At 36.8% G+C, this 25,195-nt stretch overlaps 2 protein-coding genes across 2 annotated transcripts; one reads left to right on the forward strand and one right to left on the reverse strand.

The window, feature by feature from the left end:
• Positions 1-4,084: 4,084 nt before the first annotated feature.
• Positions 4,085-7,696, forward strand: LOC135684215 (uncharacterized). The gene is made up of 2 exons (XM_065199669.2): positions 4,085-4,362; positions 5,916-7,696. The coding sequence occupies exons 1-2, from the start codon at positions 4,283-4,285 to the stop codon at positions 7,084-7,086; spliced, it is 1,251 nt and encodes a 416-aa protein (XP_065055741.2). The 5' UTR covers positions 4,085-4,282; the 3' UTR covers positions 7,087-7,696.
• LOC135684216 (TNF receptor-associated factor 4) lies at positions 5,916-22,059 on the reverse strand. The gene is made up of 6 exons (XM_065199670.2): positions 21,818-22,059; positions 20,006-20,057; positions 18,290-18,394; positions 16,675-16,752; positions 10,964-11,047; positions 5,916-9,946 (listed from the first exon to the last, which is right to left on the reverse strand). The coding sequence occupies exons 1-6, from the start codon at positions 22,024-22,026 to the stop codon at positions 9,359-9,361; spliced, it is 1,116 nt and encodes a 371-aa protein (XP_065055742.1). The 5' UTR covers positions 22,027-22,059; the 3' UTR covers positions 5,916-9,358.
• Between the last annotated feature and the right edge of the window lie 3,136 nt (positions 22,060-25,195).

Genomic DNA, 25,195 nt, shown 5'->3' on the forward strand with positions numbered 1-25,195 from the left:
TGTATGGTCAGCGGTTTAAATAAGTTCCAATGAGTTCGTGAGATGGGTTCCAAAAGGGTTCTTTTGTTTGTAGCAAAAACAATACAAGACAATTGATTGCCATGGCTACGACAGGGTTCCTTTCTTAAAAAATACAATATGGTACAAAGAGTTGCCTTGGCTACGACAGGGTTCCTTTCTTTAGAGGAATATAATATGTTACAAAAGATAACCATGGCTACGACAGGGTTCCTTTCTTTCACAATACCATATTTAGAGAGCAGCAAAGGTTTTGGTACAAGAGGCCATTTGACGTTGGGACTGGTTGCGATTAATTCGAAAGTAAAGGGAAAACTGATGTTATGTGTCTTTGGAAAATTTGACAGGGTTCCAGAACCCTTGGAACCCGGTCTGAATCCGCCACTGGCCCCAAGCACTCACCAATCTTGGTGCCCCCTCCTTTTACCAATGACTCAAGGCTAAGAAAAGGGAAGATGATATTATCAGGTTTATTGATTTTGGTTTTGAAAATAGATAGGTTATAAGAATCTGGGGTGCAAGAAGGGCGCTCCAAAACTTTTCAAAGTTTACAAGCTCTAGAAAGGAAAGACGAGGAAGATTCGGAGTATATCTTGGGGAATCATGGATGAAAGATCAGATCTCCTGGTAGCAATGTGTATGGAAATAACTGTGAAAAATGGATTGGTTAGCAATACAACGCCGAAGAGAATGAAGTTGCAGAGATTTGTAAAAGTTGCAGTTGTTGATGAAATTAATAGTATTTTACTGTAAGGACTTAGGTTTTGTGGAGAAGGCATAGAAAAGATTTAAAGCGCCAACCCAGGTATGACAGCAATACACCAAGAAATCATGACATTAGACCTACCAGAGATAATGCTGCCAATCCACCTAATAATAGTGCGTTGCAAACCAAACATATGGTTTTTAGGATGACGAAATTTCCTGCCAGACAAAATAAACAACCTTAGAGGTGTAGGAGATCACTATGCAATTACCAAAGGATTCGATAACAGAACACCAAACGTGAGCTGGAAAAGCCAAGGTAGACCTTGCTGATCTAAAATTTAGAAAACGAATCAAAGAAGATGGTTGGTATCTTCTTAATAATGCAGTGGAATATCACAGATACCGTACACATTGCATCTTAGACACAGAGTTTACAGGTAATATGTAACTTTGCTAAAGATCATATTGACCAACAGATGCCAGAGTGCAAAGCGCTAGCGGTCCTTATTTTGGTAACCTGATCAAGAAGCAGAAAATTTATATCAGTCTGTAATAGTTTTGTCGATTTATTTTACATTTACTAGGGAACATAACCTGACCAAGAAACAAAATATTTTGATCAATTAACATCAGCTTGCCAATTTCACATTGTTTACAAATTTTTCTTTTCTTGTCATCCATTTCTCGACAATGTGATGCCCCCTTTGGCTGTGATGCCTTAAAATACGACCCTGCATGCGTTGATACAATAGTTCGTTACCTAAATTTGCACATTGCTGGCAGTATACACAGCACATGGGCTCCGACAAAGGTTGAAAAGTGGGGGGGGGGGGCAAGGGAAAATTTAAAACCCATGGCAAAAGATTTTGGAAAAAACTCTATTGTTTTCCAAAAAAGTGGGGGGCCAAGGCCCCCGGCCCCCCCTTTGTCCGAGGCCCTGAAGCAGGGTAAGTGAAAAGTTAAGTTAAATCCTTCCCCAGTTTTGATATTTCATGACCACTGCCATGACGGGTGCGAATTAGGCCATGTTCACATTGCTCCGTATTCAATTTAATCCGTTTCTGTATCGATCCGTTTTACCTGTTCACACTGCTCCGGATACATTTGAAAACGGTATGAAAACGATGAAGCGTTCACACTGCTTCGCTCTGGATAAAAAGGAAAACGCCACGAACTGGTTTACAAAAATTTTTCAAATTGGTGCGGTCTAAGTATCTCGCTGTGTTGTTGTTGTTGTTGTTGTTGTTGTTAGCGTTTTCAAAAGTATCCGTTTTCGGTGTTCACAATACGTTTTTTGCGTTTTCAAAAGCCTCTGTTTTCAAAAGTCTCCGTTTTCAAAGTGCGTTTTCAAAAGACTCCGTTTTCAAGGTGGAGCAGTGTGAACGCAAGGCACAAACGGATTCTTTTTTATCCATTTTTATATGAATTCGGAGCAGTGTGAACGGGGTCTTAAAGTCTGTTTTGCATTGTTATCATTAGTATCTTAATCAAGTTGCTTGTTATTCATGTCATTTTTAGCGAAGTTGTAGAGATTAGCATGTTAGAAGTCTGGGAACGAGTATATGGCCTAAAAATAGCATTTGGGAGCATTTTGATGATGGATGTGAATCTAAATCACATTATCGTGTGGTATGATTAGCATTTGTACTAATTCTCATGACATTAATTTCTTTTTCAACAAAGTTATAGAGGTTATCAATTTTGGAGTCTGGGAACAATCAAGCATTTCAAAAGTAGCATTTAGGGGCATTTCTCAGACTGGGTCCCGACCCCATCTTATTAAGCATATCAAACTGTGTAGTTGTGCAGATTTTCATGATGTTATCACAATTTGCGCAAGATCGTCGTTTCAGAGGCCTTGGCTACTACACTGTAACGTTTTAGGATTTGTAAACTTCACTTAGGCCTGGTTCAAACGTCGCGCTTCTCATGTGCCGAACCTAACTCGAGAATTAAGTACATGAGGGGCGCGACGTTTGAATCAATTTGGTACGGCAGATTGAGTTAGGAGCGGCAGACTAGTTTGGATCAGCAGAGCTTGCCGAGCTGCACGACTCCAGCACGGCACGGTTTCAAGCGTCGAACTTGTCATGTACCGAACTCAATGCATAATTATATTTAATTTACTTTCCTTCCCAGAATTCATTTCTTTCTTGGAGGGCGCATGCGTTTCAAACAAATATTTGAGATTGCGCGCCTTAACCAAGATACTTCATGTAACAATCCTGAAACCCAATTGGCGCGACATAATTAAGTTCGACGTTTGAAACGGGAGTCGCGCTAAACATGCTCAAGTGTCGCTCCAAACAGAGTTAGGTTCGGCACATGAGAAGTGCGACGTTTGAACCAGGCCTTACTTCACTTATTGACTAGGTTCCTTGATTCTGTTGCGTGTTAATGTCACATGTTTGTTTGTCGCGCTGTTGTGTTAGTAACTCCCTTCCGGGAAATGTGCGTCACTGTCATCGTGTTATGTGATGTTTCACAGTGTTCCTTTGTTTGTGTTCAATATAATGTAATCCAAGTTAGAAACATCAAAGAAGTAGTATCTCTTGTATGCTATCTATTTGGGGCTTAGGCCCGTTGGCCTAGCCCATCGCTCCTCTAACGAGCTTGGTTTTTAACTGGTTCTTCACTTCACTGTCATAACAATAACCCTTCTCGTTACAACACTATACAACAGGATAGGACAGACTCAATTATTGAAAATGCCAAACAAAAGGACCCCTGGCTAAGCGTTGATCAGATCATCTCTTTTGATAGATCTATCATCACACACAAAATAGTTAATAAGCAGTGCCCTGAGAGCCTCTGGAACAAGTATAATCAGAGGACTGAAATTTCTAGTGATAGCACAAGAAACAATAGAAATCTCCACACCCCATAATTTAAGCTTGAGAGTACAAAAAGGGAACGAAATACCCATAGAACTAAGGGAGATCCCCTCGCTCTATAAATTAAAACGAAAATTAAAACGAAAATTAAAAGCTCATTTGAAGGGCTCAGGAAACCTCAGACGTCAAATTCAATTCATTCATATTATTAAATAAATTTTAAATTTTTGCCTTTCATTATTAGTTTTTATAGCTTATCATAACTTGTACTTAGTTTTCCACTGGGATATCGTGTTGAAAAAAGAATTTTAAAAAATTAAGAAGTAAATTCTCCTTCTTTTCCTTGTTCCCTTCTCCCTTTCTCTCTTTTCTTTCCTGGAAAATTGAACACTTTAGTTACCTTCCTGGCTCGACCACGCGGTTCTTCGAATTCATTATTTATCATCATTACAATGCTGCACAGCGGCGATCCTCTGTGGTCATCATACTTTGCGATTATCACCTGCCAACACAAAGGGCTGCTGGCGACTATTGTTATCAACGATCGTAAATCAGCCAGTAACTCCCCTGACCTTTGTTTTTGCCCTATCAACCGTAACACCGTATGGTTTGGTCAACAGAAAAACTTCGCAAAGCAGGTGTTTTTACAGCGACGTGGTTTTCAAATCAACCTCGGTTTTCAAAGTTTTCAGTGTTCAGCGTTACAATTTAACGAGAAACCAATGAGTTCAGAAAATAACAAGGATCATACTGTCAGCAACAGTGGGGGAAACGCAGGACAATACATGCCTCAGGTTTTTATGTGAGTATTAACGCGAGTCTTGTGTTTGGCACTGTTGTGAGTAGCGTCCTAGTTAATTGGGTTTCTTGCTGTTTATTACCTTTGTCGATAAAAAATCAAGAAGCATCTGTTTCAACATAGTTTAACTCATATGAATAACAATGGTAATAAAACAAGGTTAATTTCATTTATGTGGGGCAAATAACTTTATTCAAAGTTCCAAAGTTGCGCATCTCAGTTCAAGAAACCATAGCTTACTACGACCTCATTGTTTGATTTATTCAGCACTGATCCTAAACTCAAGGGGCTAGCAATGTAAAGCAAGCCTCCTCTTGCCCTCTCTAGCCTCACTGGCCAAACTTTTGCTGACGCTATTTTAGTTTTGGACTTTGGTCCAATGCAGGGCCAACAAATGACGGGGGAGGGGTCAGGAGGTCATGGTCCCCAAAATTTTTGCAAAACAATAGAGCTTTTTTCAAACCATTTGTTATGGGTTTTCAATTTCCCTTTTCGGAGGGGGGGGGGGCATGGTCCCCAAAGCTTTTTCAGGACAAAAGAGTTTTTTTAAAACTTTTTCTTGTGGGTCTTCAATTTTCCCTTGTCGGGGGCCATGGTCCCTCAAAGTTTTTGCAAAACAATAAACCTTTTTCAAACCATTTGTTATGGGCTTTCAACTTTCCCGAGGGCCATGGTCCCCAAAACTTTTACAGAACAATAGAGCTTTTTTCAAACCTTTTTGCTACGGGGGCTCAATTTTCTCTTGCCCCCCCCCACTTTTCAACCTGGGTCAGGGCCCATGCAATAAATTTTTTGTAATGTACAGATTTATCTATCTAAATTAATTAAAGCTGATTTTAACTTTTTACACAAATATTTGGGAAGGTCAAGTTTATTTGTTGTTCCGGTTTTTTATTGGTTAATATTCAATAAAAAAATTGCACTCATTCCTATCTCTACGGTTGCACTGAAAATTAACTTTTGCTGTTCGCTGAAATTTGCAATCTTACATATCGTGGAAAGCTTCACAAGCAATTGACCGAGTGTCGTTTACGTGTTAAAGAATTATTTCATGCGAATCTGAAACACGATACGCTCATTTTTCGCCATAAGCAAATATCGGCATTTTGTACTCCAGGTTCAGCAAAAATCAGCGCTCTTTGTTTCTTAAAAGTTTAATTTTATAACCTCTGTTTTCCATTTTGGGGTTGAATGTGAAATTTTTAATGCGGAAAATATTCTTATTTCATATTTTTTGTTTTCTCACACTTTACCTAAGATACTAGTAACGAATTTGTGAGGCATGTGAAATTTTTTTAGCGTTTGCGTGCAATAGCGTTTGCGTTGCGTGCAAAGAAAATCCACAGTTTTGGATATCTCATTTTACTTGTTTCTTATATAAAAAAAATTAACATAAATGCAATCGATGTAAATTCCACCGAAACATTAATTCGTTTTCTATCAACCTGCGAGAATAATGAGTGGTACAAACCCATCACATCAACACAACACCGTTCCAATGTCCTAGGTGTGCTTATAACAATTTGATACCTTGATGTATCTCTTTTCTGCTACAGGGTTCCATACTACGCCCCACATCCCGGCTATGGAGGCTTTTCCCAGGGGCAACAGCATCAGCCACCACCAATGATTGGGCAAGTACCTGCAGGTATGCATCCGAGCCCGATGCCAATGCCTGCAATTTCGCCAATGCCGGTGGCCCATGCTGCGATTCAAAATGGAGTCCGCAACATAGTCAACCCCACCGGGACTCAATCACCAAAACAAAATACTAATGACGTCACATCGAACAACAGAGAGAACCTGAATACACCCAGCAATGTAATGCCATCGCAGTTTCAGATTCCACGTGCGTCGTGGAGCTATCTTGAAGAAGACCTCCTCGTGAAAACGTACGGACAACATACTTTGGGAAAGCATTTTAGAAAAATGAACAAAAAGATCTGGGAGTCAATTGCTGATCAGCTGTACAATGAAAGCAAGAAGAAATTACCCCAAGCTTCGATGAAGTCTTGGATGCAATGTAAAGACAAATGGAACAACATGATTAAGAAGCACAAGTATAACAAATGCGATCATCCTGAGAGGGCAGCCTTGTTTGAAGCCATTGAGAAGGTATTAAAGAACGAGGATAGCAGCGATTTGCCGATGAATGTTGAACAGGAAGGGAATCATCTGACCTGTGATGATGAAGATGCAAGCATATTTGTAGGCCAAAAAGAGCACGTGGGTAGGCAAGATGAGGCACAGATTGACCCGAATAGGCAGACGCGAAACGATCTAGGACAAGATTCTGCAAAAGAAACTGCCACGAATATCGAGGCAGAAATTGTAACTTACAAACACGCTGTTGAAACAGGGCCTTCGAGAAATGAAGACAAAAACAAAACTCCTGACAATTACATTGACTGTTACTCTGTACCGTCGCAGGCTTCAACTGGATACCGAAAGCGACAACTTGACGAAAATCATGATTATGATAATGACGAAAATGGAGAAGGTAGACAGAAGCGGTCAAGGGTGGCTGGGTCTACAGAAACTGTAAATGAGAAGCTGTGTCAAATTCTCACGAAGCAAACAGAGCTACTCAGTGAAATGCACACGCAACACTGCGAGTTGCTAGAGCAAGTAAGAATATCTGAAGAAAACACACGAATGATGGTTGTTGAGGCAATCAAAGAGTTAGGGACAATTCTAAACAGATTAATAAAAGTAGAAAACTTTTGATGTTAGCATGGTGCCAAGTCGTCTTTTGCTCAGTCCCTTATGATAGATAAATTTTACGTTTGTGTTTACAGAGAGGCTAACGGGTGCCTTCATTAAAACAAGATAATATATGAAATGATTTAGCTAATGAAATAAGCTGATTTATATATGTCAAATGTATAAGCCAAATCACACTGTATATTTTTAACCAAAACCGTGATGCAGAGTGCTGAAATATACTATTACAGAGGATTTTATGCTGATGGAATATTGGAGGAATTTTTTACAGCGGACGGAGCAGTGATTCTTGTTCTATCATACACAAAATCAAAACACATACACTTACAAGTTACTTTACTTTCATAATTTAAAATCATAAAAAAGAAGTCACTTTTCTTTCTTAATTTCATCATGTTAGATGAGATGAGATTAAGCCAATAACATCCAAAACCATTCAAAGCTTGGTCGCAACTTCTGCGGTAGACAAGCATCCTCGTTTCTCAGTTAGACAGTTCTGTCGTTGATGCAAAAAACACTAAGCATTGCAGTCACAGCTTTTTGTCTCAGAATAAATCTAAGTTCTGTCCAATCAAAATCAGGTTCCGTGCAGGTCACTTCGTCTTATTCTATGCAACTACTCGCATATTTGTAATTACAGATTTGTTATATTTGCCCTTTATTGCTTACTACTTTACTTTTGTCTTTTCTATTTAACTGAAGTTTTTATTATCTCTAAATACATTAAAAAAGTAAATAATGTTGTGTTATCAAAACTAAATACTGAGACGCAAAGAGAAATTAAATTAAATATGGTATGGATACACAAGACCTAAAAATGCCTTTAATGTGGAGAAACCACGAATTGTTTTTCCAAAATGTTGCCATTCAACATTAAAAAAGGAATCATGAGGTCCCTCTTGAAGGGATGGAAAACAAACGATAGCTCAGTGTTTTTAAACATTTGTTGTTCCACGGCACAACTTTTCATTGAAAAACCACGAGGCATACCATCAATAGCGAATGTTAAAAAAATGCAAGTCTGCGGCCTTTATTCACAATATCAAGATAAAATAAGGAACTAGTTCCTTATTTTATCTTGACAATATTAAGTCGGTCTCATCGAAGTGTCTTGAATAGAAACAAATTAATCCAAATAAAAACATTAATAAATATCAACGACACACCAGACAATATCGCTTGGCACAATAGTGTGCTGCGGTAAAGTGGTTGAAAAACACTGCAGTAACTAATACTTGTAGACCTGCCTAGCAGCAATATGAACACGCAAGCCCGTTTAGTGTAGGTGGAGAAACAGCAGTTTAATATAGATGGAGGGAATAACCATTCAATGTGCATTGATCCCCAAAAATGCCGGACGGTTTAATTTCGGACGTTCTACTTTCGGACAAAAAAATTTAGACTAAAAAATCTTGATTTCGCACATAAATTTCGGACCAAATAGGCTATAAAAATTGGGATTTTTAAAATGAACCATTTCCAAACAGAAGAAATTGAATAAGATTATTTGGAGGAAGCTGGGCCGCTAATCATGCTTGATATTGAGCATACTGACGACGAGGATGAATCAAGCAAGTCAAATGAAGAGGACAATTCTGCTGTATTCGTATTCGATGTCTGCAAACTACACTTGGCAGGCATTTTTAACAAACAGCCAACGAAACAAACATTTTCACACTTTCTTGCTATTTCTATTTAGTGTCTTATATGTTTTGCAATCCTCTTTCTAAACTTGAACACTGCGCTCAAATTTGGCAGTAAAAATTTTCGGATGGTAAAACGTTAGGATCGTGAATTTCTCCGAAAATGATCTCGTCTTAAATTTTGGTGATTAATATAGGTTGAGGGAACGCCCGGGAATGACCGTTAAGTATAGGGTGAGGGAACACCCGTTTAATGTAGATGGAGGGAATGATTGATCATAAAGAGGGGGGATTCAAGTATATTTGTGGTGGTGGAGTGACTGTTCAATGGGACTGAGGTTTTATCTGTTCGCTGTAAGAGCTTGACATCGAAACTCAAAACATATCCGGTAATTCAAGATTAATATCAGACTAAGTATTTACATTTGGAAAATTCAAAAACATAAAACCAAAAGTCATGGCTGCTGCCGAACTTAAAATAAAATACGCAATAATTACTTAACTTTATAAGAATATTGACGAATATACAAATAATTACAATATCTTTTAGTGCTGCTAGTTGATAAAGAACGTGTTTTTAGATGTTTCAACAATAGTACTCTACCAAAACAAATTTCAACCATAGAAAAATCTCAAATTAATGTCTCTGTCGGCTCCACTTCTATTTTAATGAATATCGTATCATCGCGCACGTAGTTGCGAGCAGTTCTCAGGGTATCCAAGGAAACAAATTTCGGGCAACCGAAACCGAGGCTCTTTGAGCGATTCGGCCTTTTGAAGTAGTCGCTGTTGCGATCACATGACAAACGCCACACCTTGTTTTGTCGATTATTTGGGTCATCGTCTTGATCAATCAGGGTGAAATCGACACGCTGTTGGAAGGGCCATGGCAAGATGGCGTCGTATTCACCTTTCATAATTACAACATACAAAGACAAATGTGAGCCTTTTCCTTGACCTAAACCGCATAAAAATGCTTCTGCTCTCAGTTTGTATCCATATTGGCCGGTATAAAACGGCTGACTGCATAACTTTTCTTTTTCTTTCTTTGTCTGCGCTTGCTGTGATAGTTGCGAATAATTTGAAATTTTCCACAAAAATTTACCATTCATGCAGATATTTTCCTGTCTAACCTCGAGTTCTTTAATACGCACATGGGCCAAATCTAAATGCTGCTGAATCGTTTCCGAAACGTGCGTCTCCATGTCAACTCGACGACCCTAGACCCCAAAGGACAACCATTTAGATAAAAATATCTATGTTTTCCAGTGTTCATTACAGGAAAACTCATACAATCTAGTTATATATCACATCACAAAGTTTATCCTTGTAAAAAAACTGCAGTGTCATACAAAAATAAAATGGACTTAATTGTTGACTCAGTTAATTTAAAGGTATTTCCTTATTAAGTTGTCTTTTGATCGATATTTGCTTGCATCAGTATTGGAAGATTTAATATGAAATCTATTCAAGCCACGCCTTTAATTCTTCATTTGGCTGAAGATGAGACAAGCTACGTCATACTCGAACTTTGTATAACGTAGTCACAGTACAAACATGTACAAACATGGCCTAGTCAGAATTTATTTTATTGGAACGTCTAGTAGAATACTTGATTGTCTTATTGCAATGGTACTTATGTATTTTAAATGAAATTTTGTGTTCCTCAGCTGAAGTTTATATCCAACTGCGCATCTTAACCTACGTCTTAAAAACAATTATCTCATGTTTCGCTGGCGTCACAGCAAATTTTAGGCCTTAAAATACATATTTCTCTACAGCTTTTTAACATACACTCTTTTTTTATAAGAAAAATTTTATAAAAACACGAGCCTCAAAACTGGTCAAAAGTTAAGAATAAATTAAGAACAAGCTGAGGCTGCGCTTCTGCAAAATGCAACTTTGAACAACGTTTTTTCTCAAAATCGAGGATTTTTAGCGATATGTGGGTGCTTTTTCGGTGAATATTCAAATTTGTCAGCAAATTAAGGCTGCCTCACTTACTTTGTTGGCAAATGAGGCCTGAACACCGACTTAGAGCGAAAAAGCTAGCAATAGCACTGCTTACACCCTCTTAATTTAAGAACAAATTAGAAACAATCCAGCCTCAGATTTTGCAAAAATTAAGAACAGTCAGCCTGAACTAAAATTTACTGGTTCTTATAAAAAAAGAGTGTAGTGTAAAAGGCCTATCCTTGACGGCATTTCGATGCAAAAGGAACATGAGAAATAAGCACCTTATACTTGCAACCGAAATCATGATACTTGCAAGGAACTACAGCGAGCGGGCAGTCACCTTCAGCATCAATATGTGCTGACATCTAGGAAAAAGGCAAGGAATGGCTTAGATATAAAAAAGTTAAGCAGACAAAAACGTACAGGTGAGTAAAGTTTTATTCAAAATAAAAAAAGTATCTGGTTGACAATGGTCTGCGAAAAGCTGATAAAAATCACCTCGCAATCCCAGCTTTTCAGAGACCACCCTCCAGAGTCACTTACAAAACATTCCATAGGGGGTTTCTCTCTGACACTAGAGTAGAAAAATCCACAAAACGAAGCCTATTCTAACAAAAAGGGGAAAAAGAACAATATTCTAATGATTGGTTAATCGTTGGACAAAAACTGAAATTTGATCGACCGATCACGACCAATGAAGATAATGTAATAAGTAAGATCTGTCTAAAAAGTGACGGGAAAAAAAGAAACAAACACAAGAAAGAAATAATTACTCAAACCACAGAACAAAAATTGCACAGACATTCTGATACAATATACAATTTTGAGAAATCAAAGAGAAGATTTCACTTTTCGGGTTTAGAACTTCGCCCAACCTCCATGATAATTATAATAAGATAGACAAAGGAATTAAATCATTTCCCAGCATAAACATTTTCTGAAGAAATCACTTTTACCCAAGTTACTTGTGGCGCTAATCTAGAACAAAATGACATCGACTGGGCCAGTTTGACCCTAAGCCTAAGGTAGGTAGCTTCTTTGCTATTTTTTTTAAATAATAGGTGATTGCTCTCCGCCGTTCGCATTCACGCACAACCCTTTGGGCACTTAATAGGCTAACCATTGTAGTACCTTCCTTTATTGCCCGCAACTCGCGCGCGAGTGAAGGGCTTATAGTCTGCTCCGCGTAAAAGTAGCATATGGAAGCTTCAATTCATGTTGTCAGCACTTTGCCAGCAGATTTTGTCACTTTTCTGCTGCCATGACAACTGTCAATCAATTTCATTGTCAATCAGTCGTCGAGGAGGTCGTTAACTGTCACCTCTTTATGCGGAAGGCAATTATCTTCAGAGCGTTGCTCTGCCAAGACTCTGCTAAAGGCCTTCGATTTTTTTGGCACGAAAACGGTGCTGCATCACAGCTCGGTTCTCCGCAATGGATGGAAGTTTTGATTCGAAGTTTTGGGAATCAAAACCAGTCGAATGCCACACCTTTTTCCCAAAAACTTGAGACCGTATGAGCAAAAGTTATGATTGTCATGATTATCGCCTGTACATCGCTGTACGAATCCTTTACCGCAATCGATTTTAGCTGTACCCGTTCTATCACGTGTCCATTTTCATACGTCTTTGTTTACTTCACGAAAACGAAAAATAAATATCGAACCCTCGAAAAACTTCATGATTTTCAAAAGGCAAACTGAACACCAAAAATTCTTGATAAAAAGAATAGTTTAGCCTCAACTAGAGCAGCTGTTTTTATAAAATTGCGAAAACCCAAGATGGTGTCTTCTTCGAATGTCCTGACCTAAATTTTCAAAATAATCATTATCTTGGTGAGGTTGAGTAAAAATCAAATGACTCATTACACGTTTCCTTTCCAAATTTTGAGGAAGTTCGGGAAGCGTAACATTTTCGCATAAACTGATATGACCCACTCAAGACCGCTGGACCAGAAAGTTTAATTGGTTTGGATAGATATGGCACAAGACCAAAGGGGACATATCAGTTCGGAATATTTCTACATGTGACGTACGGAACCTTTCCTAGCACATGCTGTGAACACAATGCAATTCAAAGACTGACAAAATATTTTTCTTTAAATTAAAAAGAGTTTTGCTTTAAAAGATATGGTATTTGTTATTAATGAAATTCCCTGTCCGCCTTTCCTTGAATTCAATCAATTGTCGGAACAACGGACTCCTTTTAGAAACTGCGGAATCTTAGTTTGAACAAAAACATTGGTGTTTTGCCAGGCTAAACAGTAAATGAGAATTGAGCTATGCTATATTATGATACTAAAAAAACATTCCATGAAAGAAAGCTGTGCACAATTCGCACCATTTCTTTTAAATAAAAAACCAACTGGTCCAAAACCCAATTGAAGTGACTAAATTGTCAAAGCATGTTCTTTCTAAAAAACCCCAAAACGCTACCATTTATAGCAAACCCACAAAAAGAAAGTATGCGGTAACTGTTTTCAATTCTTTCTTCAACAACTGAATGCCTGTATAAAGAAGCACACTATTTCCGTAAATAATAAACCCAAGATTGCAAAAACCTGAAGTATAAATTACAGTGGCTCATGAATTGTGATTGCAAGCAGATTTGCTCAACTAGAGAAATAATACGACCTCTCTCAAACTTTCACCTCTAAAAAGGCAGCATTTCTAGAGATGCCAAGGCTTCATATTTGCCGATCACTCGTACAAAGGTTTCTACCAGATAGAATGTCGAAGATGATAGAAAAGAACAGACCGAAAAACGTGGCACATTTGCTGCCAGATTTGTTATCTCGTGTTGTTATGACAGAGCTGGTTTCTCGACAGCCATGTCTCATTTCTAATCGGATATTTTAATAATTACTCACTTTTTCAAATTTTTCATGGCTCGAATTTTTCAACCTCATTTGCAACTGAGCAAAGGCCGAATTCATTATTTCGGCTGCTCCATTTCTGCGAAATTTGCCATCTTTTGTCAGCTTCACCACATCGACCTCCAACGGCTTTGAAACTTCAACAGTCACAATATTCATTGCAGTTTGATAGAAGTTACCAAGAGCTAACCAGCTCAAACTCTGCTTTCCCGACTTTACCAGATAAATTTACAACTTAATATGTATTCATTATTAATCATCACCATTCGATTTACGTAAACAAAATCTGCAAACTGCAGCTCCGATAAAAATTGTGAAACTCAACCAAGCAGAATAATCGTCACCTTACTTAGCGCATAAATAATTAATTTCTTTACGATTAACTCTTGCAACCATAACTGCAACTGCCGCATCCACAACTGTCCAAGAACTTATTATTGTACATTTCAAAAACAACTGGAACTCTTTGTTCCAAGTTTTACAACAAAAGCTTCTACTCCCAACCAAAGCAAGCAAAGCTTCTCCTAAACAAACCGTACATTCCCGGGAGGTTTGAGGCTGAACAGTCTCCCTGCTGATGATCCTTGATGAAGTAGGAGAAAGATGCCGGGTGTACGTCAATAAACACAGGTCGTTGATGCAGATAAAGCCATGCAACAACGAGTGGGGGATATATACGTATCTCAATTGATTTCATCTTAATTGTTCAACCATGGTTCAACAAACCGATACAGCTTCGCTATAAGAGAATTTAGTGTTTTCTATTATTGCATGGCTATATATGTTGCTAGATGTCAAAAGACATATTCTATAACAAGGTACAAAGATATGGGCGTAGCTAGCGAGGGTGTGTGTGTGTGTGTGTGTGTGTGTGTATGGGGGGGTGTGGGGGATGGTTCACACCTTCTTATTCTTCATGAGTTGGTTGGTTATTCTACAGTCCACAGAATCGTTACTTGGTCGGCAAAATCGCCCAACGTTAGTTGAAAATGCACATAAACTTGTCTTAATCTTTGTCTTTGTCGGTAAATTTCACTCTTGATGAACCCCAACCCTCGTAGTCTCGAACGTAAATCTACGCCACTGTCCAAATTGCCCACATTCACAGCAAACCCACAGCAAGAAAGAATGCGGTATATATTTTCAATTCTCTCTTCAGCAACTGATTCCATCAGCTATCAAAATGAATAAGTCTCATCACCTACGAATTGCTTACGAGTATTTCTTTCAATAGAGATAAGCCACGAATAAGATGCCGAATTTAAAACGCTAAATATGTCTGGACCAGTAAAATTACATCGAAATAGAAATACATACCAAAGAAAAACGCAGTTAGGTGGTTTCCCGCACCATATTGAAGCAATTTGCTTATCTTTCGGAAAAGGACTGCTGAATTAGTGTCTTAAATAAAATATTGTTACATCAGCATGCAGAATTTAGGTCTGGAATTTTAGTAAGGTATTCAAATAATCAAAATAAAATGCAAAACAGCAGGTGGTATTGCGCCATTACTAATTAATATGTTTTGCAAATTCACAAACATTCTATGATTTTGCTGTTTTGCTAAGAACCATTCATTTTCTCAGAGGTTTTCAAAGCTGCTAATCAATACACCAATGACTAAAATAGGACCAGAGATAAATGGCACCTTTGAAGCAATGTGCATTTTGAATGTACGAACAAGTCAGCATTGCAGTCAATGCATTCAAAACAACACACAGCAGCCCACGAGACGACGAAAGGTTACTGAGGCCAGCCAGACAATACCATAACACCTATATCCCTAATGGTTGAAATCTTAAATTGAAAATTTGAAAAGGCGTCAACAATAAATTAATCTTGCTGCCGCAGTTAAGAAAAACAACTTTCAGGAGGACAGCCTTTAATTTCTTTTTGCCACCTGCAAAAAGGGACAACGATCATCTTCGAATAAAAGGGAAAAAATGAATTGTCTTCACTCCGAGAAAGATATGGACACTGACGCAACAGTGCCCTGAAACAAAAGCATCCCTCGTTCCTTTTGAAGCTGAACTCCCCACCTCATCATTGACTTTTCAAACAAAATGTGAATAAAAATAGCTTTTTGCTTGTTTATTTGTAGTTTTGTTTTTTTATTTGTTTTCTGCCGTTGCCATGGCTGTTACTTTCTGTACAAGTCACCAGCAATAGTCCTTCTTCTTGTTTGAGCGCCTTTCACCCCTAAATTGCCGAAGCTAATTCTTACAACCAAGAAGATGGCTAGTTTTACTAATGGTATTGCATTCGTCTCTAAAATTTTTTCCCAACTGAGTTTGTCTCATTGACTTTGGAACTGACAAGGAATAAATTCTGCAAATAAAATTGGAATGGGGTTTGAGAAACAGATTCGTAATGATTTTAATATTGTAAATAGGCCACATTTTTACTCATTCACTGATCATGCCATCACCATGACATCTCTTAACGTCATTCAGGGGATTGCATACCACATGACATTCCCTTTACAATTTTTTCAATTCTGCTCTTTTAAGTTATGCTGAAACAGCTTTCCCCATTCTATGCCTAGATATCTTATTATCACATTGAATCATCCCCACTCATCATTAGTCAACACTTTGTTTTTTACATAAGAAATGTATATTAATTCGTAAGCAAGTTAGTTCAGATCAGAGTTCTACAGGGAAGCTACTGTCAAGCTACTGTCTCTCTCTCAGTGCCAATGTGTTATCCACATGTTCAATAGGATCCTATGGTTTGGAAACAACATGTAAGTCGATGGATAGATTTATTTAGTGCCCACATCGATCGTTGATCCATTGCGCACTCAATACAGATTTGTTTCGGAGAGTTAAAAGCTTACAATAAAGAAAAGTGCAGAAGAACCATATCATACTTTGCTTTAATAAGATATAATAAGCCAAACATTTACACCAAAAAATTGGGTGTTATGCTTTTATAGCGATTACCTGCAGTTAATGTTTATGGCTTGAACTCAAGAGTAATTTTTTAACCATCAAGTTGGTCCAGAGTCTTTCCCAAAAATAAACAGAGCAAGGTGCATTTCTGTCCTTACTATCAAGCAGTAACAGGCTTAAAACAAGACATTAGATAAAGCAAGACAGGTAAGAAATTGCAATACCTGACTTCTTGGAATATCTGTTCTCCCACATTCATTTACACAACTGATTGGGATCTTCTGGCAGGGTTCTAGATGATCCTGTTGAAATAAGTATCCAATTACCACTTTTGATGAACAGAAACTGAAAATTTTTACAGTTTAAAGGGCAAGGACATTCCTAATATAAATATTTTTCAAACTCACTCTGTTGCCTCGGTTCAATCATTCAAACAAAATTGAAACATTGAGGATTTCTAAGTTGGTCTTTTCATGAATACTGCAAGTTAGCCAAATGACAATACTTGAATATGAATGGAAAATATTGTTACAAAAGAAGATTTGTGAAATATCAAAGACTCTACCACTAAAAAGAAACAAGAAATTCCAACAATTTTGCTGCCACAAATTCTCACAGCTATGTTAGCAATTTCTAACTTGTCATATGTTGATACATGCATGTGCACCTTGGCACCTGCCTCATTTTCCCAAGAAGTGAGGTAGAAATTCTTTGGCCCTGTTTAAACAATAACGTTTTTATTTGATATCATAAAAAGTTTCCCAATTTGATACAAAACTTTTGGCTGGTTACATGTTGCACTTTTGTGCATTCACACTGTTCCCAGAAGCTGAACACAAAATGTTCCTTTTTGTGATTTTTACTGTTCACGCTGCTTTCGGTTTTTGGAATTTTTTGGAGAGTTTTCAAAACCTCTGTTTTTGTGGGTATACATTGTTCCAGTATGTTTTCCAAAAACTCTATTTTGGAGAATATCCACTTTTGATAGCATTTCAAAATAGATATAATTTAAAAATCGGTAAAAATTTCAAATCTCGTTATTTCAATAAATGTTCATAAATACTTCATTATGTTTAAAGAGAAATAACATGCAATTGCACCCCTTGACTTTCCAAGGAGTACAACTAACAGCATATCTGCAAATTTGGGGTAGGGCATAATGGGTGGGGCAACAATAAATTTTCTATACATTGGAAAGGTTCACTTTTTGATGTTTATCCCTGTTTAAGATTTTTTATTTCAAATATTATAATTTGATGGAGATGTTGGAAAAAAAGAGAAAAGGTTTCAAATATTTTGAATCTGCACATTGTTCAGAAGAGGAGCAGCCCATTTACTACTCAGATAAGGTAGGGAGGCAGGGTTTTAAGAGAATATACTTTATTTTAAACATGGTTTAGCCTACTAATTGCAGGTAGGCTATCTTGATATCCTAGTATGAGGCAACGCAACAGCAAATATTAAACACTTCACTAATGATTGAACTACAGCTGTTACTTTAAATAATGTGCTTCTTCATACTCAGGGATGAACACAAAAATTTGAAACTTAAAACATCTTTACAGCATTTTCACAGCATATATGTTTTTTATAATAGACTTGGATAACAAATACCATATCTTGACAATTCTTATGCAAATCGTAGGAATAGAGAAACCATCTTTCTAAAGATACAAGAAACAATATAACCCAGCAATAAATAAAAGTATGATTAAATGCTTGCTGCAAAAAATATAAGAGCTCATAATTTTTTGAAAAAGCATCCGGGAAACTTTGATTTATGGAATGAAACAAAAAGTGTTTATGCTTGGAAGCAGATAGCAGGGTAAAAAAACTGACCTGGAGATTTGCAAGTTCTCCTGTCCAGTTACAGTCATTGCCATAATTATAGCACCTCACCAATAATGATAAGATCGTTCGTTTACAAGCTTTATCTGGAAAAATCTATAAAGAGAAAAATTGATGTAGAGTTATGAATAATAACAATAATTTAAGATATAAATTAATATAATTAAATAAACGTCTCACCTGTGTAGTTACCTGTCATAAAAAAGCTCATTTAGAGAATAAATGGTATGCTGTTGCCTTCTAAACTGCTTAAATACTCAGTATAGTTCTTGTGAGTTGAAATTCAATTTACATAAAAACTAAGCAATCACAAAACATTGTTTTGTTTTAGTAGTCCAAAAGCATTCTTTAGAAGGTAACATCATACCATTACTGGCACTATGTCCCAATACCAACAGATGGTCACTAGGATTCCCATTGGTTGGACTATTACATATCAAATAGGCAATGTACAACTAATTCTGAATGCTTTCAAATCATAAACACACTGCAAAGCTGATTGTTAACTTCAGAGCTGCAAAATATTTTTCTTTCCTACAAGAGCTTTTATTGGGTCTAAAGAAAGTTTCCAATTTGTAATTTTGTTGTTTATTGCATTTTTTATCTTTGGAAAAAATCAACTATGCAAAAAAGTAAATAAAAATCAAACAGCTCTGTGACAAGCTATGAGTCTATCAAATCTAAATCCTACATTTAATGAGTTCACTCTGTTGAATTTTATAGTCGGATCTCCATGAAATGATGGTTACTAAGCTGTCTCATTGGGCCACTGACTTTTAAGATCCAAAAGCATAGCCTAATATCAAGCATCCAAAACAGAACTTTTCAAAACACATAAATTGCCTACTTTGGGGCTGCAGCTTTATCAGTTACTGAAGGTTGCTTCCAAGACAATTATTTTGTGATACTTTGACAAATGAGTAATTTTTTTTATAAAGGTTTCAAAAATGAGAAACTTCTATAGTTGAGCAGTCTACAACCCTATGATATAATTAACTATTAATCTCTTACGAACAAGTACAGAAAAACCAAAGATGTTTTTTATCAAGTTTTGCTGAGAATTTTTTTGCCAAACCAAACACTTTTCTCGGGATCTAGTTCCCAGGTTCTGATACTTCTTGCAGCTCTGGTTAACTCTAATTGGCTGACTGATGGGACAAAGTGCCTTTAAGCCATGATGGCATTGAAAGCCTTAATGTCTTTTTAGATTATTAGTGTTACAAAGGACTGTTGTACAGTTGTTTGATGAAAGGGCGTATATTTTACTTTATTAACATTTAATTAATTATTACCTTAAGTATGAATTTTTTTTGGTAATTCAATAAAACACCAAAGGCAACCTTAGATGGCAACAATCAACAAATCAAGGGGGACCAATTTGAGGATTTACAGTAGCAGTGGGGGCTTATTCAAGGGGGACTTATCAACCCTTTGTAGTTCTAGGGTGAGGGCTTATTCAAGGGGGGCTTTTTTGAAAGGGGGAGTTCAAGGATTTACAGTACATATCTAACACACAAGAGAAAAATAAGCTGTTTATCTGGTTGCTGGCTAACAAATTTCAAGATTAGGCTACATGAGAAACATTCAGAAACATGAGTCGCAAAATCTGGTTGGTTAAACCTAAGTCTTTGAAAAGAAACACCTGCAAGTAGCTCAAGCCATACAATTGGATGTTGATCTTTGCAGAGCAAGCAACAAATTACTCACCTTGTCTCTAGATAGAGGTCTACGATCAATAGGGCAGAATGCAGGGGTTTTCCTGAAGAAAGATAAACACAGATTAACAGGAAAATAGCATTTATACTGTATATATATATGTTTTTTCATTAAAACTGTAAACAGTTTTTTTCAAAATATTTTGAAACAGCAACACAGTGCACCTTTTCTCTTTTAAGTCATAGTTATGCCACTATTACTGACATAAAATCTCAAAAAAAGAAAATGAAACCTTGTTAATTATTTTTAATTTACATGTGTTAGTAGCAATGCCTAAAGATTCTTTCTAAAAAGTAAAACTGTTTTTCTGTTTTTTTTACATAAAATACTGGTGCTATGATATATGTACAAAAATCTTGCAAACATCAAAACACAGTGCAGCCTTCAATATCATGCAATTAGCACTGATAACTGCAATGACAAGAATGATGACATTCTCAGCTAATTATAAGCAGGCCACTCTAGCTGCTATCATAACAATGCATTGATGATTGTATTGAATTGTAGATTATTAGTTTCTACAATAGTGAATATACACTAATTAAGACTAACATGAAGCAAATTCAAGGATTGCATAAGACAGTTCATTTACTGCAAAATGAGCATGCACACTTGTTTTCAAGGAACCAAGTTTTGATCTTAAATTGTCTAGTATTTTGTGCTGTCTTTATTGATTCCGGGAGTGAATTCCAGATTTTAGGCCTTTGAAAACTTAATGATCTGATACCATTATTGGTAGTTCTGGCTTTTGGGATGTCAAGGGGGTTTTTGTGTCAAAGGTTATGACCTGTTGATGATTTAATTAGTGATTGAGAAGTTGGGGGAAGGGGTTAAAACATTTACACTGAAAGGGCAAAATAATAAAAAATAAAGAAAATAACAAATTTTGCAAGGGCAGTCCAGCAGTTGCTATTTTTTCCTCCATGCTGCATGCAACCTTGATCATAATGATGATTTTAATCATAACAACAAGACAAATGACAATCTCTGCAACCTATAGAACACCATCATTCTATCTGCTACCATAATCAACATGGCAAGACTTTGTTTGGCCCCACAGCCATTTTGTTTGCCACAACTTGTTACCATTAGGGGGAGGGGCAAATCATAGTTGAAAAGAGCAAAATATAATAGTTTTCAGTAAAATGATTGGCATTGGTATTAAGAAGAATGAAGATTGGACCAGAAAAAAGACTCAAACCGTAGTTATGATAGAGAGGCAGCTGACAAACACAACAATAATGTTTTTAATTTTCCACCGAACCAAAAAATGGTGGATGAGTCTAAAAAACCCTAGAATTCTTACATTTCGAACTACTTTAAATATTATTCACACTACTTATTCCCAGTCACATAGAAGCTGTTCAAAAATTGTACACCCATCAAGTTTCCACTTATGATTTGAAGCGTCATAACAATGTTTGCAAATCGGTGTTACAACGCCTATTAATATTTTACAAATTTATTCCCAAGATGGCTGTAATGCATGATCTAGCATCTTTCATGCAGTAAAAAAGTTGCTTCTGGCGAATGCAAGTACGCTGTTGATTTTTGAAAATATATATAAATTAATATCCCATGCGTCGCATGATGCTTCAGTTGTGTAGCTTGCAAGAGGTCCTCGTAAACCATCAATTAAACTGTTGTTAGACCGCTTGGAGATGGAAATCCTCAGAAAGCCCGAGGCGACTTTAAAAAAGTCTGCTTCAAACCGTTTATGAATAGATAAAAGCACCAGGCATGATCATTATTAGAAGAAAAACATGGGTTTTCTGGTTACCTCACCTTCAAAACAGAACTTACCTTAAAATTGGTTCGATGCATGTCTCGCAGAAACGATGCCCGCAATCTCTTGTTTGGACAGGATCTCTATATGCAAGGCGACAAATGGGACATTCATAATCTGGAGGCATTGTTGTAACAAAGTCTGCATCAATACCTCCAACACCTTGCCCGATACGATAAGCAACAGAACCTGGGCCTTGCAAATTGCTTCCAGACTTCACCGCCATCTTTAATTGAAATCAAAATGAATAAAGTGATGCACTTAAAGGCCGTATGAATAAATTAGCATAATTAGGCAACTCCCATGGAAACTGTGTGCTCTTTGTGACGAAATCAGATAACATAAATCAGAAGAATTTTATGTATACTTCTTGAAATTGTGTTTGTATATCAATATATAATTGCAGATACGCAGTTACGACATAAAAGTTTCACGTGGTTCCTGGTACTGCTGCTCTGTAAACTTTTCGACATTAAAAAATCTCTTATCGTTATTAAAAAATATTGGGCAATTGATATCTCTTATTTTTCTTTGTTCTTCTTGTTTGTTCATAGTTATTACTTGGATGTATAGTCTTGCACTAAATACTGCTAGGCATCCAATAGTTCGTCTGCATCCTACAGTTTGGGATGCTCTACACTGAAGCGGCAACTATGATACAGTGGAATCCCGATATACCGAACCCGGGATATAACGAACTTCCCGGTATAACGGGCGAAATTGTAGGTCCCTTCATCATAACTACCCTCGATATTATGAACTTTTCATAAATTTTTCATCTATTATTTTTGTTTATTTATTTTCGGTGTTCATTTATCACTTTCTCTTGGGGAAAAATCATTTTTGCAATCGGTAAAACATGCCGATGATACATTTCAAGCACTGGCTGATAGACTCAGTGTACGACATGAAAGTTTGATTGCGTCAGAAATTACTGCGAATGAGTACATTAACACTAACGAATACCTTCTTACATATGAGACATTGGCAATGAGCGACGACAAAAATTGATTGCGAGACCCAGATGAAAAAGCAGGAAAAGGCAAATAAGAATGTAAAGTAATCGAAGACATTTTAGTTACCAACTAGAAGTGAAGTGATACCAGCTCTGCCAATCTCTTGGTCCCAAATTATAAAAGAAACATCAAGATTTTCATTTTCAATGACCAGCCAATTGTATTGTTTGAATTCAGATTGGTTTTTTGGAGTTGAATGTGCACAGAGGTTGGACAAAGCCTAATCAAGCCCACCGCAGGTATTTTACAGCGTGAACTGCGAAAGGAACAAAAAAAAACGTTATCTCTCGGTTTAATGAACTCCCGATATAACGAACTATCTTCTGGGTCCACTGTATTTCGATAATTTGAAATTACCATATTTTTTTCTGTGATTTACGCATGATTTCTTGCAGACTTCTACAATGCTTTAGAACTGTAGTTGTTAGTTTGGTCTTAGAAACACTGTTAAAACAAGTGATTCTACCATCGGTCAACATCTTTTAGATAATCCAGATTGTGCAAAACTCTATAATGACGACATGTTTCGGATAATTGGCAGAGCCCGGTCGTCCTTCCATCTAGCAGTTTTGGAGTCGATCTTCATACAAACGAAAAAGCCGCCAATGTTAGATAGAAGAAGTTCGTATTCTCTTGGACTCCAGCGGTAATTTTTCTTTAGGCACGCGCGGCACTGATTGGTCAACTATACCGGTCTTGTGTTTTTCTGATTGGCCTATTTCGATCCACAACTGGGTATATATTTTTCATCGTGTTCTTTCGGACCCTTATTCTGACGTTTTATGCTCTGAGGAATGTCAGATGAAAAAGCTTTTAGCCAATATGTTGTAAAATGCTTGCTTTTTGCAAAGCCATTTTCAAGTTCTGTACCGCCAAAAGTTGTTAGTTGATAGCAATGATACTTCTTATGTTATAAACTCAGTTACTCTCTGTTCTGGTCATTTTTTTATCTTCACATTTGCCAAAAATGAATCATAAAATTTGAATCTTCATGTTGAATAAGTCTGTGCCGAAAATTTCATGCTATTTGGTTGGTCAGGCAGTGAATTACCCAAAAATTTCTTATATTTTAAAGTTTTTGCACAACAGCGGCAAATTCCGGTTAAATTTGAAGAACGATCTATTCTAAAACAAGACTAAACTACAGAGAAAATACACAGATTTCATGAGCCTATCACATATAGTTCGGGCATGTTTGATTTTGTATCATATATTGGAATGTTTTATGATGTCCTTTTAGCCTGTATGGTCAGATATCGAGCATTCTAAAAATAGCTTTTATAACGCTACCACTTGACCAGCATTGACCTCTCCCACTTTCATCTGTCGTTATTACCTCTCTATTGGGAAGTGTATGTATTCGACCCCACCTTAGTTGCGTATGCGGTTTTCAAGCAACAAGAATTTTCCTCTACGTAACAAATTTTCTTCAGTGCCTTCTTTTTAAAGGGCTTTCCTGTGACGTCTATGAAATGGTAACATGGGACAAGCAATTGTCAGCAAAAAACAGTCCAAATCCGATGCGGTATATTCTAGTGAATTAACTGGTGGCCATTTCAGTTACTTTTAAATGAACTTCATTTTGCAAATGGCTGTGCAAAACAGATAGATTGGCAACTACAAATTTGCAACCAATGGTCATGTTTGTCAATATTTGATGTGACTGCTACCAACTTGAAATTGTTGTTGCATTTATTCATTTATACTATATACCTCTAATAAACGCATCCCCTTTCCTCATTTCACATGGTATAAACGCCGCTGTTTAATAAACGCTGCATATAACAGGGCAGTGAAAAGCTAGAAAAATGAAAGAAGAAGCTGTGATATTAAAACTGTCAGACATTTTTCATCTTAATGTGGAAATATGGAAACAAAATGAACTTGTTTTCTTTGGTCCTCTACAGTCGTTGTATTTTCCAAGCTCTGTTTATAAAAATTGCTTCAGGGTCTAATCAGCCAACTGATTAATCTCTGAAATAATTCCTCGAGGTAACATCTTAATTTTTCACTTTTTTAGTAAATGCCTCCTCTCTTTAAAGCTTTGAATATTTGATTATCAAACCAACATTTGATATTCAAATAAGATGTTCTAGCAAAGAAAATCACCGAAAGTTCTAAAATATGACTTAACTGTTATAAGGACATTGGGACCACAGTGTCATTTTCAGAAGAGAAATAAGCTTTTCTCTTCTGAAAATGAACTGAAAATAAAAACCGATATTGAGATTTCAAGATGAAGTAAGAGAAAAATCTTTATGACAAATAAATTGATGTTGAAGAAGATATCCGATTCTTGCTATTTTCATTATGAAACAATTTTCTTGAAAGAAATAGTTATTATGAAGTAACAAAAACTTGATGAAAATTGCCAATATA

Source organism: Rhopilema esculentum, chromosome 21, assembly GCF_057945365.1.
Source record: "Rhopilema esculentum isolate cy_ngs chromosome 21, ASM5794536v1, whole genome shotgun sequence".
NCBI classification, from domain to species: Eukaryota; Metazoa; Cnidaria; class Scyphozoa; order Rhizostomeae; family Rhizostomatidae; genus Rhopilema; species Rhopilema esculentum.

Bases quoted from the DNA above. Each gene is read 5' to 3' on its own strand.
- LOC135684215 (XM_065199669.2), top strand. From the start codon at position 4,283: ATGAGTTCAGAAAATAACAAGGATCATACTGTCAGCAACAGTGGGGGA. The intron at 4,363-5,915 runs GTGAGTATTAAC...TTTCTGCTACAG, and splicing joins TACATGCCTCAGGTTTTTAT to GGTTCCATACTACGCCCCAC.
- LOC135684216 (XM_065199670.2), bottom strand. From the start codon at position 22,026: ATGGCGGTGAAGTCTGGAAGCAATTTGCAAGGCCCAGGTTCTGTTGCT. The intron at 18,395-20,005 runs GTGAGTAATTTG...TTCTCTTTATAG, and splicing joins GACCTCTATCTAGAGACAAG to ATTTTTCCAGATAAAGCTTG. The intron at 9,947-10,963 runs GTGCTTATTTCT...TTTGGGGTCTAG, and splicing joins ATTTCGGTTGCAAGTATAAG to GGTCGTCGAGTTGACATGGA.